This window comes from Typopeltis vanoorti, chromosome 3 (genome assembly GCF_054136105.1).
Source record: "Typopeltis vanoorti isolate ZY-2024b chromosome 3, IOZ_Tvanoo_1.0, whole genome shotgun sequence".
Lineage (NCBI taxonomy): Eukaryota > Metazoa > Arthropoda > Arachnida > Uropygi > Thelyphonidae > Typopeltis > Typopeltis vanoorti.
This window is the reverse complement of record NC_143551.1, coordinates 131,857,272-131,872,846: the sequence shown is the minus strand read 5'-3', so window position 1 is coordinate 131,872,846 and position 15,575 is coordinate 131,857,272. Positions and strand designations below refer to the sequence as shown.

The following is a 15,575-nucleotide window of genomic DNA, read 5'->3' as shown; positions in this document are numbered from 1 at the left end:
CAAACAGCTCTCAGACAAAATATAGATGACATGCATCAGTTTCTAGACAAACGATCATAACATAACACTGACAAGCTTATTCTTCTTCAATTCTTAATGCACTAAAGTCCTAGTTCAATTCTCGTTCAAGTCTTTCAATTGATCAGTAACTGAACTACAATCACAGCTACATTAAGATTTGAAATAATATAAGATTTTACGATACCGTTTGATAAGGATCTTCTATGCTAGTCTCTGTTCTTACTCGTCTATAATTTTTGAGGAAGAATTCTTCTGTAGTTGACCATATCTGAGATTTCTCGGATCAAGGTGGGCCTTCACGTCTTCAGTCCGTGTGGTTAGCCTAGTGGCTATGCACTTCACAACATATGCCTGAGGAAGGAGTGTCCTAGGTTCGATTCCCGTTGACTACATGAGGAGCTTAAGGATCTTCCTCAGCCATAGCCAAGTTAGCCAGTCTTAGGCGTGGACAGCAGAGTTCTTCCACCAGTTTATGTGGGGTTTACCATCTCGCAAGCAGGAAAATCGGTCCAGTGAGCACACACGGATTACAGTCAGGAATACTGACCCAGCCATAGGTCTGATTCGTCAGTTATGCGGTTCTGGAGTTTGGATAAAATTCGGGGTGACTGAGATGGTGCCGTACCTCCCCGTATAGGGCACTCACGGACGTGTATCATCATACGATTTTTATTATTATTATTATTATTCACGTCTTCAGCACATCAAGCTTCTTCCAAGGAAACAGAATGGATCTGCGATTCTGTAGTCCTGAGATTCACTACGCGGGCACCTACTTCTCCACAGATTTTCCTTTTTTTTTCAAGAACGCGGTTGATATAGCATGCAGTAGTTACCTTTCTTCTCAGTGTACGGCGTCCCTCCTTTCTATAATAGGGAATTGGGACCGAAATCCCGCTTACTTTGTTCCTTGTCGCGGCGGAAGGAGAGAACTCCTGGCCGTCACTCGGGGAAACCACATAAGACCACCCATACGAAGATTGGAGAACCAAGAGAGAGTGTTCTGGGGGGGGGGGTTCCTAACCCTTTTATACCATGATACTACCAGCCTTCTGCAATTAATCCCATCCCCCGATGTCTGGATACGCTTTCTGACTAGTTAGGGTGGCGGTTTTCTGCCAAAATTCCCATGGGCCATGTGCACGCGACTGACTCCTGGCGATGTCCAAAATCGGGAACTTTGACCTCAGACCTTACCTTGTTTCTTGCTAACCCTATGAGTCACATTTATTAAACTTTATCAGCTTACCAAAAATTTCTATGAATTGACATAAACTCTTATAATCCCTTGTTTCAATTGTTTAACAACGAGCCTTTACATGCAAAATTCTTATGACCAATATTCTGTAAGTTAATTATTTATTTTCATCATATTACAACAAATTTTCTTATGTGAGTTAACAAATATTCTCAGTTGTATTTCACACTTAGATGCAAATGTATTTTTCCTTTTTTGATTTTTAAAGGTTCCTACTTGTTAAATTGTGATCAAAATTAATTCTTTTTAGGAACTTTATTAATCACAAACTTTTACAGAATCACTCTTATTATGACCTGAGGAAGAAATTATTATTTATTTCTGTTACAAAAGGCTGTTTATTTATATCTGTTCCCGTTCCAAGATTTTGACAGGATGACATATTTTTATATGGTTCTAAACCTATCGTATATTTAATACTATGGATGAGGTTAAGGGTTAGAGAATCTTGGAACCATGCTCTAGAAACCCAACATGCTACTTTTGTAAGCCACTTCAAGCTCCAGTAATCAGAGTGGTGGCCTTACGCTGGGCGAAATATCGTCTAGCACCTAAAGACTTTCATAAAGATCCATGCTGCTAGAGTGGAATTCGAAATCACAGCCTGTGTGTTGGACGTGCAGCTCAGTAGAAGTGGCGTTTGCACTCTACATAGCTTGACCGCACGACAAAAGGCGTTCGAATCTAGTCGCCGACTAGAGGAACTTTTTCTCGACCCGTTCCAGAGTTAGTCGATCTCTGGCACGGGCTAGCGGGTTTTTTCTGCCGGAAATTCATGTTTTTTGTCCCATAAACTCAAGAAAATCGTCGCCGAACCCACACTATTTTCAGACATTAAATATATTGTGTTAGGGTTAGGGACCGCCAGATGGCGGCACTTACTAGCCGCCTTCTTCACTGCGTGCCGATTAATTAGTGATAGCTTTGGGCCAGCTATCTCTGATTGGCTACCAGTGGAGATTGAACTGCCCACTCAGTCTCCAAAAGTTAGATAGGGCTTGAAAACGGCCTCGCCTACTCCCTATACGGGAACAAAAAGGCGTTAGCTGATTTTTTTTGAAAATATATTTTTCGTAAACTTCAGTGGACTGTTGGACAACTTTTGGTTGCGATAACTTTCCACAAAATACTAGTACTGGTATTTGGGCCAGTTTTCCCCCTTCATTTTTAACAGAGAAATGAAGGTAGACGTTGGGCTTGCTCTGAATGAATGTTCTAATTCGTTGAGCATGACCATGCGCTGTCTGGGTCTTTTGCATTCCGATTTCCTCATCCATTTCACCACAACTCTTTCAATACTACATGCGGCCCAGTTGTCCAAAATATAACGAGTATTTGTGTATTCTTTCAACCACTATAACAGAGAATTTCTGGTTCAAACCAGAAGCGTAACCAGAAGTGGACCACTATCATGATTCGTCATACCTCATGCGAGTGGAACATAAGCAATGCTTGGTGTGATATATGACTTCTATACAGATCCTTTTATGAAAAACCAAGGTTATGGAACTCAATACGTAATTTTCTAACAAGCATAAATCTTTTTATCTTGGGCGTCCTGAACTCCTGGTTGATAGAATCTACTGATGCACAACAGGAGGAACGTACAGTCTACTTCAGCACTTTTCTGTCGCTTTCCACCATTTACGTTGCCCACTTGCCTGACATTTTCTTCGCTTTATTTTCCCTAATATCCATCATTTAAGGATATCAGTCAAGTTGAAAATTAACTTGTTGCCTTTATACTATGATGTGCAGGTACGTTGTTACAGGCATGCATTATTCCATGCCAGTAACATGGAATAGTGCATGCCAGTAACAACTTACCTGCACATCATAAATGGTGTGCAGGCATAAAAAAAAAATGTCGCCACCATTAAAAATAGAAAGAAAGAAAAGAAAAGAAAAGAAAAGAAAGACAAAAGAAAATAAGAAATTAGAACCTTTGATCTTTAGTAACCTAGATATTAAATTCTAGAATCATATTCAATCCTTTCAGTAAATAGTTGATAATTTAAAAATTATATCATATACACTTTACATATAAAAAATAAATACTTTCGACTGATGGTTATGTCGTAACAAATCATCAGATATTTGTTCTTCGGCCTGGGAATGATTCTTTGAGGTTTCTTTTTTCCTAGTTTCTGCATAGCGATATAATAGGTCCTCTGGCTATCAGTTAGGAACATCTCTAAAATGCCGCCTTCGTACTACATGAATAAAACAATTGTCACATTTAATTTGTTTATGCTAAGAAAAAACAAGTATATCAGAAATATACAGTACATGGAATTTTTACTGAGGAGAGAAATACAATGCCTGTATTTTGTGGACTTACCAAAAAATTTCGTCCCTTTCCAAGACTGTCAAACGCAAAATAATTTTATTTATTGTGATTATTAAATTAAGTTTTAATAAATTAACTAATTGCGTTTATTAGTTGAGTTTTAAGTATGATTATAATCACACACACACACACACACACACACACACACACACACACACACACACACACACACACACACACACACACACACACACACACACACACACACACACACACACACACACACACACACACACACAAGTACACGGTGACATACTTTCCAAAAACAGCAATGCTTAGCGATTGGTTCGATTGCTAAATACACTCACTCTTCTTTCTGAGTATTTAGTACATAAAAACTTAAGGCCCATTTTGCAACATCATCATCCTTGTCAAAAATTTGGTACTATGAAGATGCTAGTAGATCGAGCTCACGCTTTGTGCTCTAATGAATTGCTGCTGTCTCAAAGAATAATTCATATCAGGTCCACTTCCTCGTTAATGGCTTCCAAGAGTGTTATGTCAACACAGTCGTTAATAACTATAGGGTTCCTGGTTACCTTCCGTCCAAGAGGTGGTCCATCGTGTTATCAGTGCCGTAACGAGGACGTGGCGCACACCACGGGCGCAACTAGATTCGTGGCGCAAAACGTATAACATTTTCGTCGTTTTTGGGTTAGGGAGGCGCAAGTTAGACACTTGCCACAGGCGCTTCATACCCTTGTTACGTCACTGCGTGTTACCATTCCCTATGTTAGAGGTGTCTCTGAAGGAATAGCAAATTGCTTAGATCGATTGGCCTGCAGATGTTCTTTCACCCCCTGAACAAGATTTCTGATTTTTAAAACTCTTCAAAGGATAAACTCCCATTTTTAACCAACACTGGATATCTAAACCATCTAAACCAAGTACGCCTACATCCATCTAAATTACGGCTAAATGGTAGATTGGCGACTCTTCGTGATGAATACCTCGATTACATTAAATTGCATGAGCATTAATAGTCGGGAATTGCAGAACATGCCCACCAACATCAAGTCCTTTAGAAGAATATTAAAGTCCTTCACAAAAGTAGGCATCTTATGAAACGTTTATGCAAAGAGAGTTGTGAAACTTTGCTTCACCGTCAGAAATGAACAGAAATGATGGTCTAAAATTTTCCTCTCATATTCCCTAGTTAATAGTTTCTTCTTATTTTTTAAAAAATTAAATTAATACTGTCTCATTTAAAATTGTACATTTAGGACCTTAATGTGTTTAGACTGCGCCGTGCCGCGATATATCAAGTACGAGTTGAGTTTGCAAATTTTCTCTTCTATTTGTTTAATTTAAAAGTCATACCAAAGATACTCTGGACACTATGGCGAAAATTCCATGCTAGTCTGACGTAAATAATAAATCCATAGCTAGTCGTTGTTTATTTCATTATGAATTACGTTCCTATTCGCCATGAAATTTAAATTCGTGTTCAAAATATATGAGAATTACCTTTTTTTTAAGCATGTTGAAATTGTCGATGATAACGCCAATGAACAGATTGAGGGTAAAGAATGAACCGCAGATAATGAATATGACGAAGTATAGAGAGGCAGTAAAATTTGCTTCAGACTCTGGTTGGCGATCGACGGATGTGATATCCGTTGCGTCTGCCATTATTTCCATCCAGCCCTCAAACGTGGCCTGAAATGAAAAAATAAATCAAAGTAGTTGTCCAATATAAATATTCTATTATATAATGGTTCTTTAGTTACTTCGTATAAACCACTTTGCGTATTTTGTGGGTATAATTTATGAAATCCATAAAACATTCAAGTATGTATAACTTATTATGACTTTAATTTATTAAACGGAATTATATTATCGATTAGTTTTTAATTTTTTCCCAGATATTTTTCCATTTTTTTTTTTTCCATTTACAGATATTGTTACTGTATAAATGTGTCTAGAAACCATCTCTACAGCAAATTACTAGTACAATGAAACGTTCAATTGAAATTAAAGTACCTTTTTAGTCTAGAAATAATTGTATGGAAATTTCGGCATAACATTTTCTAATCAACTACCCGGATACAACGACACAAGAGAAAGAACGACATAATGACCTGGTTACCAGAGAAAATAAATAAAAACAGATTTTTTTTTTTAAATAAGTTATTCTGAAGTATCGCTTAAATCAATGTTTTTCAAACTGCAGGTCACGACCAATTAGTGAGTCGTGAAATCAAGTTAGTGGGTCGCGACCAGTCTTCTTCTTTTTTTTTTTAAATGAAATAGAACAGAAAATATCAAAGTGGATCTCACAGATTTCGTAGCTGGAAAACACTTTGATTTGATTTTGTATGTGTTCAAATCTAACTATGAAACAACCCATACCACGCGTACGAAAGTGTTCATACTCGCTGACGTGTCTAGTATGTGTGTGTGTGTGTGTGTGTGTGTGTGTGTGTGTGTGTGTGTGTGTGTGTGTGTGTGTGTGTGTGTGTGTGTGTGTGTGTGTGTGTGTGTGCGCGTAATAAAAAAAAAGAAACAGAAAGAAAGGAAAGGAAAGAGAGAATTCATTTAGCTGTCAGATCGATGTCACTTACGAATTATCAGTGCATTTATGGGGGAAGCGTTATCGAGTGAAATATATTTTTAAGCTCGCGTCAATTTTTGTTTTCGTATTGTTTATTTTGAGGTTTTGTTTATGTGGTATTGAAATGTTAATAAAATCATTGTTATTTATTTACTTCGTATTTATTTACAATATATTTATTTATTTATCTCCACGCTTTTTGATAATTGCTATCTTCTATCTTCTGTTTGAAAACAAAAACGAACAAACAAACAAATAATAAAAGGGACATTATAGCTACTCCTAGTAACAAGTATGTTTTTGTAATTAAGGTGAACAACTTACCACTTGAAACAATGCCAGGTAAGCATTTCCAACATTATCAAAGTTGATTTCTGAGTTAACCCACGAGTAATTCGCTGAAATGCATTGACTGAAATCACTTATTAACTCTTTAGAAAGACGATATCCACGGTCATCCACACATTTGAAGAAACGTCCGCCAAAGAATTGAACTCCCATAATACTGAAGATAAGCCAGAAAACAATACATACGAGGAGTACGTTGAAAATAGATGGAATGGCTGACATCAATGCATTTACTACAATCTGAAAATAAACAATACTTTCATGTGGCGAATTTCATCATGAAAACAAGTATGGGTTAACATCATTTAAGTAAAATGAAAACAACATATGCTCGAATTATTGCGATTGATCAATGGGATCGATTTTACTTGAGACATCCTGGACCGTCATAGAACGTTCAACATGTCTTCGAAATGACTTATTAAGTTCAGAATTCTCATGAAAAATAAATAAATGAATAGAAGTTTTGTAATGACATTGTGTGCAGTGATGATGCCATGAATATGAGTATATAATTTGAAGATCAATTTCAAAATCATCGGGGTAAAAGTAATGTTTGCCGCTCAACAAATGGACGGAAAATTTACCCTCATCGGGATCTCATTGAACAGAACGCCAATCCTGATCTTGACAATCGAATGAAATGTTCTACAGCAGCAGCCAACTTCATTCCTCTGCCTTGGTCATGTGACAGTTTATTGAATGAATAAATAAATAAAATTAAATTAAAATTAAAAAAAAAAGACAGTTGGCATCCTCAACCTCAACTGTTTTTCGTCCAATCTACCATTTTCGGACTTTCTTGTTTCCGAAAATAAAAATCAATTAGAAAAGGTGCATCGTTTTAAGAATGTGCAAAGGACGTGAAAGGAATGCATCAATAGAGGAACTACTTTTAATGGGATCACACTGAAATTATAAGTAACACAGTTTATAAATAAATTTCCAAAACTTTTAGATCGTTGCATATCTAAATTTAGATCGTTCAATTAACAGCAGTTGAAGGGGATAGATGAACTTCACTCTAAAGAATTTGGGACTAAATACTACAAAGCGATATTTGCCCTTCACAGAAAAAAATTAGACATCAGGACATTCTAGATTCTGGAAAAATGATCTTTATCAGATAATTTAAAATAAAAGATATGACTTGGACCAAAAAAAAAAAAAAAGAGATAAAATGCAGTACAACTGCAGAGTTATATGCCTTGAACATTTCCACCGGTAGAAATGTTTGAAGGAGAGGAAAATTATTTCTATGCATTTTATGAATCGAATTATAGGTCGATTAACACTGTTATTTTTATTCCTTTCTTTTTTGTCTCCAACCTTTACACACAAAGATTTTCGTTCTATAGCATAATTAGTACCGTAAGTAAACTCATAGACCAGCTACATAGATGTAAACTAATTCTAAACTTGTTGAAGATTATTGTTTGGTTAATTAAAATAAAAAATGTATTTGTCTATTACGTAGTTCACATGAAGTCAAAAAGGTCCCACTAGATAACTGTGCTTGGAAAAATAAGGAGCCAACTAATCTCTTTTATCTCAACTTTCTCAAAAAAAAAAAAAAAAAGAATAAATAAATAAATAAATGAAATAAAAATTCTAGCTGAAAGTTGTAACTTAAGTCATTTTAATAGCATAATAATTCTGGTTGTATATTTCATATGAAATAGAGTTTTAACTAAGTTGTGAGGTTTGAAAGTTTTTAAAAGACCTGATATTTATTCCCTGTTTTTGAGTAAAATTTTTCGATGAGTTCTCACCTTTCTTACAATGGCAGCAATAATGCTATTTTTGAATTCGTATTAACCAACCAATATCCACATCCATGCATATTTAGGAGATGACTGGGCACACATCAAGCAAATTTTGAAGAATTGGATATTCTGAAGTTTCTGTTTCAACTTACTTTCATTCCTTGCCATCTTGAAATAGCCCTCAATGGACGAAGCGCCCTCAGAGTGCGAACTGCTCTCAGTGCATAAAGACTACTACCAGCACTTTCCAGAATGATACTCAAAACTGATACCTAAAAATAAATAAATAAATATAAAGTTTAGCAATTTTATACTTAAAGTTCTGTCAATTCAAAACTTTAATTGTTATTACATATCAATAAACAACGTCTATATTCGCTTCTGTTGATCAAAAGCCATCTAGAAACATTGTAGTAATAATTTTTAAATTCACTTTTATTTCAGTCTTGACACGATGTTCGTGTAAATTTTAAACTATTTTTATATTTATCCCAACGCTCTTTATTTATTATTTATCCCCAAAAGTCAGCAGTATCCTTTTTAGTGATAACATCTTTGAAAATCGGTGGGTAGCCAGTCTGCTTCTCTCACTATGGCTAAGACTGAGTGCATTTCCAAAGCATGATAGATAAGATGCTCTTAAATTATAATTAGTATTTGTATATATTAAGATGTGCACCTGTATCTATTTTTTATTTGTTGAGTCGAAAGATTAATTTTTTCTTTTTATTTCGGGCTAACTTTAGAATCAATAAAAATATAGGAAAAGTTCTATGAAAAGTCTTTCTTTTGCAGCTATAATGTAATGCTCATGAATGAACACTACGAAAATCGAAAAACCTTCGTCGTGCTTCGTCTCTTTACCATCCTTGCCGAATATTAGACAATTCACATCCTTAAAACACGAACAACCTGTATTTTAAAAGATGGAAACAAGCTAAACTAGAAACATCAGTCTCTTCTCGATGAGTTATTCCAGGAACACTGTCTAGAATATACTATTTTCTGGACAGTGTTCCTAGAATATCCCGTCCTTCCCAATCCTGACAATCAGTATATTCCCAAATCCTAAATCAGTACATTCAGTACAGAGATTCAATCTCCATCGTGATATGTTCTGCTCAAGTCACAATATCTAAGTAGCTAACATGTACCTGTCAAAACTGTCCGCAATCTTTCTAGATCTTCAAAGACAGCAATCCCCTTTTAAAAACAGCTGTTTATAGAATTCCATATTCTTTTGGTGACTTTATATAAGTAGAACTTTTGAAATAAGAAAAAGAAAAAAAAAAGGAACATCTCAGCGTTGCCTAATAAGAAACGAAAATTATGGCTTTATACATCATGTATCCACGGCAAAGCGCGCTATTAAATAGGATAGACGATGTCCTATCGTGAGGACGACTTCCTTTCATGCCTACTCAAGGAATTCACTGCCATCATTTCATGCAGATAGTCCCCTCAGCAGAAACCAGAATCTCATCTTAAATGATATCTGGAAATCTCTAATTAGATGTCTCAGCAAACCAGACATCTCCAACAATCATCTCCACTTATCAAAATAGCCGATTGATTTGTGCTTCACATCACTATTGCCTCGTTTTGAATGTTTCTATTCTGACAGTTTATCTACGTTTTGTTTAAGTGTTTCGTTATTCCTCAACCTACCACCATGAAGAAACCAATAAAGATAAGCGCGTGAAAGTAGTCGATTTATTATGCAGTTGTAAATTATGACCAATAAAAACTTTATTTTTTAAATTAAATTGTTGCTGTAAAGCCAATTTTAAAATTAAAAGTTCTAAAGTTTTTATTTATCTACTATGTGTCGAAAACCATAGGAGTCCTGCGATAGCAAAGAAAATTATATGGCTCAGAAAAGCTTTTCTTTCTGTTAAATTGTTTCTTCTATTTTCTGATGTTATTTAAACAGCGGTTTGGTGCAGTATATAGGCTACAATGAATAAACAAAACAAATCCTCCAGTTCCTTTTATTCCACCGAGTGAAAAGGGAAACCGTTTAACTTGACTAACTTTTAGAAAATTCGTTGATAATCTGCACCCTTAGCTTTCACTGATAGCTTGTCCAAGGCTGCCAATGATTTCATGCGTATCTGGGGAGAAAAGTATGGTGGAGCACTGCTATTACCTCGAGATCCTTAACTATGAAGCCACATATAATTGTCTGAAACAGTGTGAGTTCTACTCTATCGTTTTTTTTTTTTTTTTTTTTTTTTGAGTTTCGGGATTAAAACTCGTGTCTCTGGGATGAGAGGGGGACCTACTTGCCTGTTCCGAGGGTGGACTGATGCGGAAAATGGTCTTGAAAAAGTTCCTCTAGTCTGTGACTAGATTCGAACTTATAACATTTTTTTTTCTTTCTGACAGTTTAACGCTATAGAAACAAACGCCATTTCCAAAGAGATACACAAGCACACTAAGCTATTTCGAGGTATTAAATTTAATAAATAGAAAAATGCCAAATATTTTTAGTTGTTACTGGCAATGTAAACTTTTACTGCTCTTTTATCAAGTTACATTTATAGTGAAAATATTTCACGCCTTCACGCTGGTTGAGCAGACAATAATTTTTGGTACAGTAGCAACTTTGCACACGAGGTAATAATGCGAGGTAATAATTGCGTTTCTGATTTAAAATGCTAAGAATTGTCTTAATAATAAGTGGCATAAATGTAAGAATATAGGCATTGTAAAAAAATGTTAAAAAGTAAGCATTCTTAGATTTCTGTTCATGTGTGTAAAGCATTTTACATTATGACAAAAGCAAGAAACTGTGCTGTAGAGCAGTTGTTCAGAAACTTTATAAAAATATATATAAAATAAAAATGTTCAAATGAAACAAAAATAATTATTTATCCTAAACAGTTCTAAAATAATTATATAATTCTTCATGAGGTGCTTTAATGAGGTGGATTTATTGTAACAATGTACAACTAAAAGGTTCTTCACACCTACCCTGGACTGCTTGTACCTTCCCAAGGGAGGTATAAGGGGGACCGGAAAGTAATCAATTTTTTTAACTACATTTTTAATATAAATTTTATTAAATAAAAAATTAACATTATTCAATGATATAATCGCCATCGTTAAGTATAACCATATTCCAACGATCTACTAAGTTTAGAATTCCTTTTTTGAAAAAAGTTTTTTCTTTGGAGACAAAAAATGATATCAAACTCCTTTGTACATCATCTTGCGAACGGAAGGTTTTATTTTTTATGCTGTGTTCTAAGGACCTGAATAAGTGATAGTCACTAGGGACAATATCCGGCGAATATGGAGGATGTGGTAGAAGTTCCCATCCTAACGCCTAATTTTTTCTTGAGTCATTCTTGCAGAATGTAGTTTTGCATTATCTTTGATTAACAATGCTTGATGAAATCGCTCTGATTGTTCACGGTAGATGGCTGCTGTGATAGTCTTACCTTGTTCTGTGAGTTCGTAATGAATAATTCCATGAATATCCCAACAAACGCACAACAGAACCTTTTGTGGATGAAGTCCATCTTTAGGTGTTGGAATTATAGTTTGATTTGGAGAAAGCCACTGTTTTTTGCGTTTAATATTCTTATACAGCATCCATTTTTTCACCAGTTACGACTCGTTCCAAAAAGGGGTCATTTTATTGTCTGGTCAACAATGAATTGCAAATCGTCCGTTTCTGTGCTTCGTTGTTGTCTGACAGTTCACGCGGTACCCATACACCCCCGTTTAAGAACCTTGCCACTCTTACGTAAGTGGTCTTGGACAGTTGGCCATGAAGAATTAAGTTTCTCTGCTAATTCTTGTATGGTTTGTTTTGGATCTGATTCAATGAGAGTCTTAAAAGCATCGTCATCTAGAGTAAAAGGTCTTCCAGATCGAGGACGATCAGGGAGATCAAAATTTTTTTCTGCAAATCTCCTAAATCATCGCTGACATTTGTTAACCTTCAATACGTCTCCATAAGTTGAGCAAATGATTTTGGTAGCCTCGGTAGCATTCTTTCCTTGGTGAAACAAAAACACCATACAATGACGTAAATGCAGCTCTTCAACTTTAAAGTCCGGCATATTAAAAAAAAATAATATGAAATTAAAAAAAAAAAGATTTTTTAAATAATCTTTTTTTTTAAATTTTAAATAATTTTTTAAAAAAAGTAATTCTAATATTTAAATAAAAATCAAAATTAATAATTTATGTGTTATTTAAAAAAATACAATCGACTTTCCGGTCTCCCTTATACATCTTATAGTTTAAGAAACCCTGCTGCAGAAGGATCCTATTCCATCATTATGTAACTACCGAAGCTGAAAGAATTGTTGAATAACTTCACAGCTGATAGGTGTAATTTGTTGGAAGCTGGACCATATTCATACGAGAAAGAAGTATTCCATTGCATCCTTCATCGCAAACACCATTCTTGTTTACATGTACGTTGTGTGAAAAACATGGAAATATCCCAGACAAAAAAAAAAAGCGGAATTTTTTCCATCCATTAGTACTATTATATTGCATTCCTAGATAAATTACCGTCATTATCATCTTCTGATACATACTTTCTTGGGGAGGAGACCAAATATTATAAGAGTCTAACACAAATTTTCATTAGTGCATATACATTAAGAGCCTCTAGTTCAGTCAGCAATTCTACAATTGCTGTTGGACTATACAGCTGCTATACAAGGTTTGAACAACTATTTCCTTAGAGCCAGTATCTATGTAAATGTATGTATTGGAGGTGGGATCGCTTTCTGTTGGGATGTTCCACTGCATTTTTGCATTTGACTCTGAATGTGAAAATGCAGGACACGCATAACCGCCACACATTGCTAATATAAGTGAAGTCAGTCGCTATCATCGAAAAAATATGAAAAGTAAGTGACTATTTCCACTGTCTATCTAAAAACTGCTTAAGCTCGGAATTAACTGTGATGTGACGGTTATGCGTGTCCTGCATAACCGATTCCAAAACCGTTTTGACTTCTCACTGATTAACTGACTCTAAAATTGCTTGCGTGGTTTGTAAATTACAACCTCAGTCTGTTCCATGTGATAACACAACCACAGTGTCGAGACAATCGTAAAGACTTGGACCCTGTAGTTTATGTATTTCATTCCAAGTTCAGACGGATTTCATTCTGGGTGCAAACGGACTGAAGGCCAATTATTACAGTTAGTACGTTGGGAAGAACAGTGTGCTGTGCTCTGATGGAATTTACCATGCTATAATATACTTACAACTTTGTTAGATCATGTGGAATCCCACCTGTGGAATATAAAATCTTCATCCCATGAAGATTTTATATTCCACAGGTGGGCACTAGTCCCATTTACACACAATAATTTTTTGTGATTTCTTTCAGTAAAGAAAAAGCAAAGCACATAAGATTACAAAAGAGACAAAATAGATATAAAATGTACAAAATAGTGCCACCGTAGCTGATTTGGTTTCAACAGAGTCCTTTGGTTGGGAAGATCTGAGTTCGAATCTCGTCTATGAACGTGAAGAATCTTTATAAGGGCTTTTCAATCAAGATTAGTTAGCAGGTCTCATACGGGGTTGGAGGGGTTATCTCCCAGAAACCCGGATTTTTTCTGCCCTCAAAACATGCAAACTGGCTCCTTGAACACACATATCTACAGACAGAATATATTTTACAAGGAAGGCAACGGGAAACTGCCTTGCCCTCTAATAATTATTATTCCCATCAGCCGTTGGGTTAAGCGATAACACACACACACACACACACACACACACACACATACAAACACAAACACACATAAAATTGTACAAAATACATAAAATATGTATAGATTTTTCCCCCCTAAAACTGAAATGGGAAAACTATATGATGCAAAATACAGCGAATAATATGATATGTATATTTACATATTTTATCAAAATTACTGAAACATTTTTGTAATTGTTGAGTGATGGCCGTCAATTTGTTTTGAGAACGATGTTTAGTAATATGAGATGATGAAACAAAGCTTAGACAAAGATGGTACTAATGGAATTTCTACAGCACTTGGAATAATATGTTTTTCTAATAAATTAAAATTCATCAATATTATAGAATGAAAGAAAAAAGTGCCTGTATGTACCTACACATACAATGATGAAATCCATTATGGTCCAAAAATTGGTGAAATATACTACAAAGCCATTAGCCATCCACTTCAGAATCATCTCAAGGACGAAGAGAGACGTAAATATGAGGTTAAGATAGCCTAACACTAATTGTAGCTGAGGACGCTCTTGCAGATAGATGTCTTCAAAACACTAAAAAAGTATAACCACGACTATTATTACATACGACAAAAAACGAAAATATATAATCACAAGCACATATAAGGATCTAAGGAGATTAATATAGAATAAGCATATAGAATAGATCAGTGGCGCATTCAGGATTTAATCTTGGGGGGGGGGGAGGAAGCGAGTTGAGTAGACGATTTGAGAATACAAACTATGCATTGTATACGATCAATGACTGAGCATCTGCAATCGCCAATTCATGATAACCATGATCTCCTCTGGCCCGCCTCGGGCAAACGAAGTAGTGCTCGGTCCCCACGAGCACTACTTAGTTCGCCTTGCGATCACAGCGGCCGCGATTCCCAAGAGCTATAGGGTATTCCCACCTTATGCAACAGCTAATTCATAAGTAGTATAGAAATAGAAGACACGACACAACATAAATAATAATAATAATAATAAAGAATTTTAATTAGGAAAAGATTTTTAGAAAATTTTCTAGTGTTTTTTCCTTTTTCTTTTGTGGGGACAGAGCCCCTCCCCCCCCTCCCCATGGGTGCGCCACTGGAATAGATAGATAAATAATTAGCAGTAGAATGAATTAGTGGAATATTATTCCGCTTAAGATTCAGATTTCGATTTTCATATATTTCGACTGAACTGCGCATGACTAACACTTAGAGTTTTATCTTAATAAAAATACATGCTACAAAACATACATACCAATACTATACTGCTTGCAAATATAAGCAACAATATAATCCACTCAAAAGCAGAATGCTTCACTATTCGACAAGTCAAACGCCTCCACCATGAAAATTTCTTAACCAGAGGAGTATTCCACCATCTTGGAAATCTGAAATATCGAATACAAAATATGAATCATAATCAATTTAGTTGTCTAGTACTGTGCATATGATACACAGAAGTGTTCATATTAACATGAACGTTCCAGAAAAAAAAATAAAAATAAAAAAAAAATATATATATATATATATATATATATATGTAGAAAG

At 35.3% G+C, this 15,575-nt stretch overlaps 1 protein-coding gene across 1 annotated transcript in view; it reads right to left on the bottom strand.

The window, feature by feature from the left end:
* LOC150108570 (sodium channel protein 1 brain-like) overlaps positions 1-15,575 on the bottom strand; it is an 85,708-nt gene that overhangs the window by 10,514 nt on the left and 59,619 nt on the right. Inside the window, exons 19-24 of the mRNA XM_090416012.1 lie at positions 15,283-15,415; positions 14,410-14,583; positions 8,450-8,569; positions 6,508-6,771; positions 5,097-5,288; positions 3,338-3,492 (exon numbers count right to left, since the gene is read on the bottom strand). Of these exons, the coding sequence (XP_090272138.1) occupies positions 3,338-3,492; positions 5,097-5,288; positions 6,508-6,771; positions 8,450-8,569; positions 14,410-14,583; positions 15,283-15,415 (1,038 nt within the window). The remainder of the gene's footprint in view (positions 1-3,337; positions 3,493-5,096; positions 5,289-6,507; positions 6,772-8,449; positions 8,570-14,409; positions 14,584-15,282; positions 15,416-15,575) is intronic.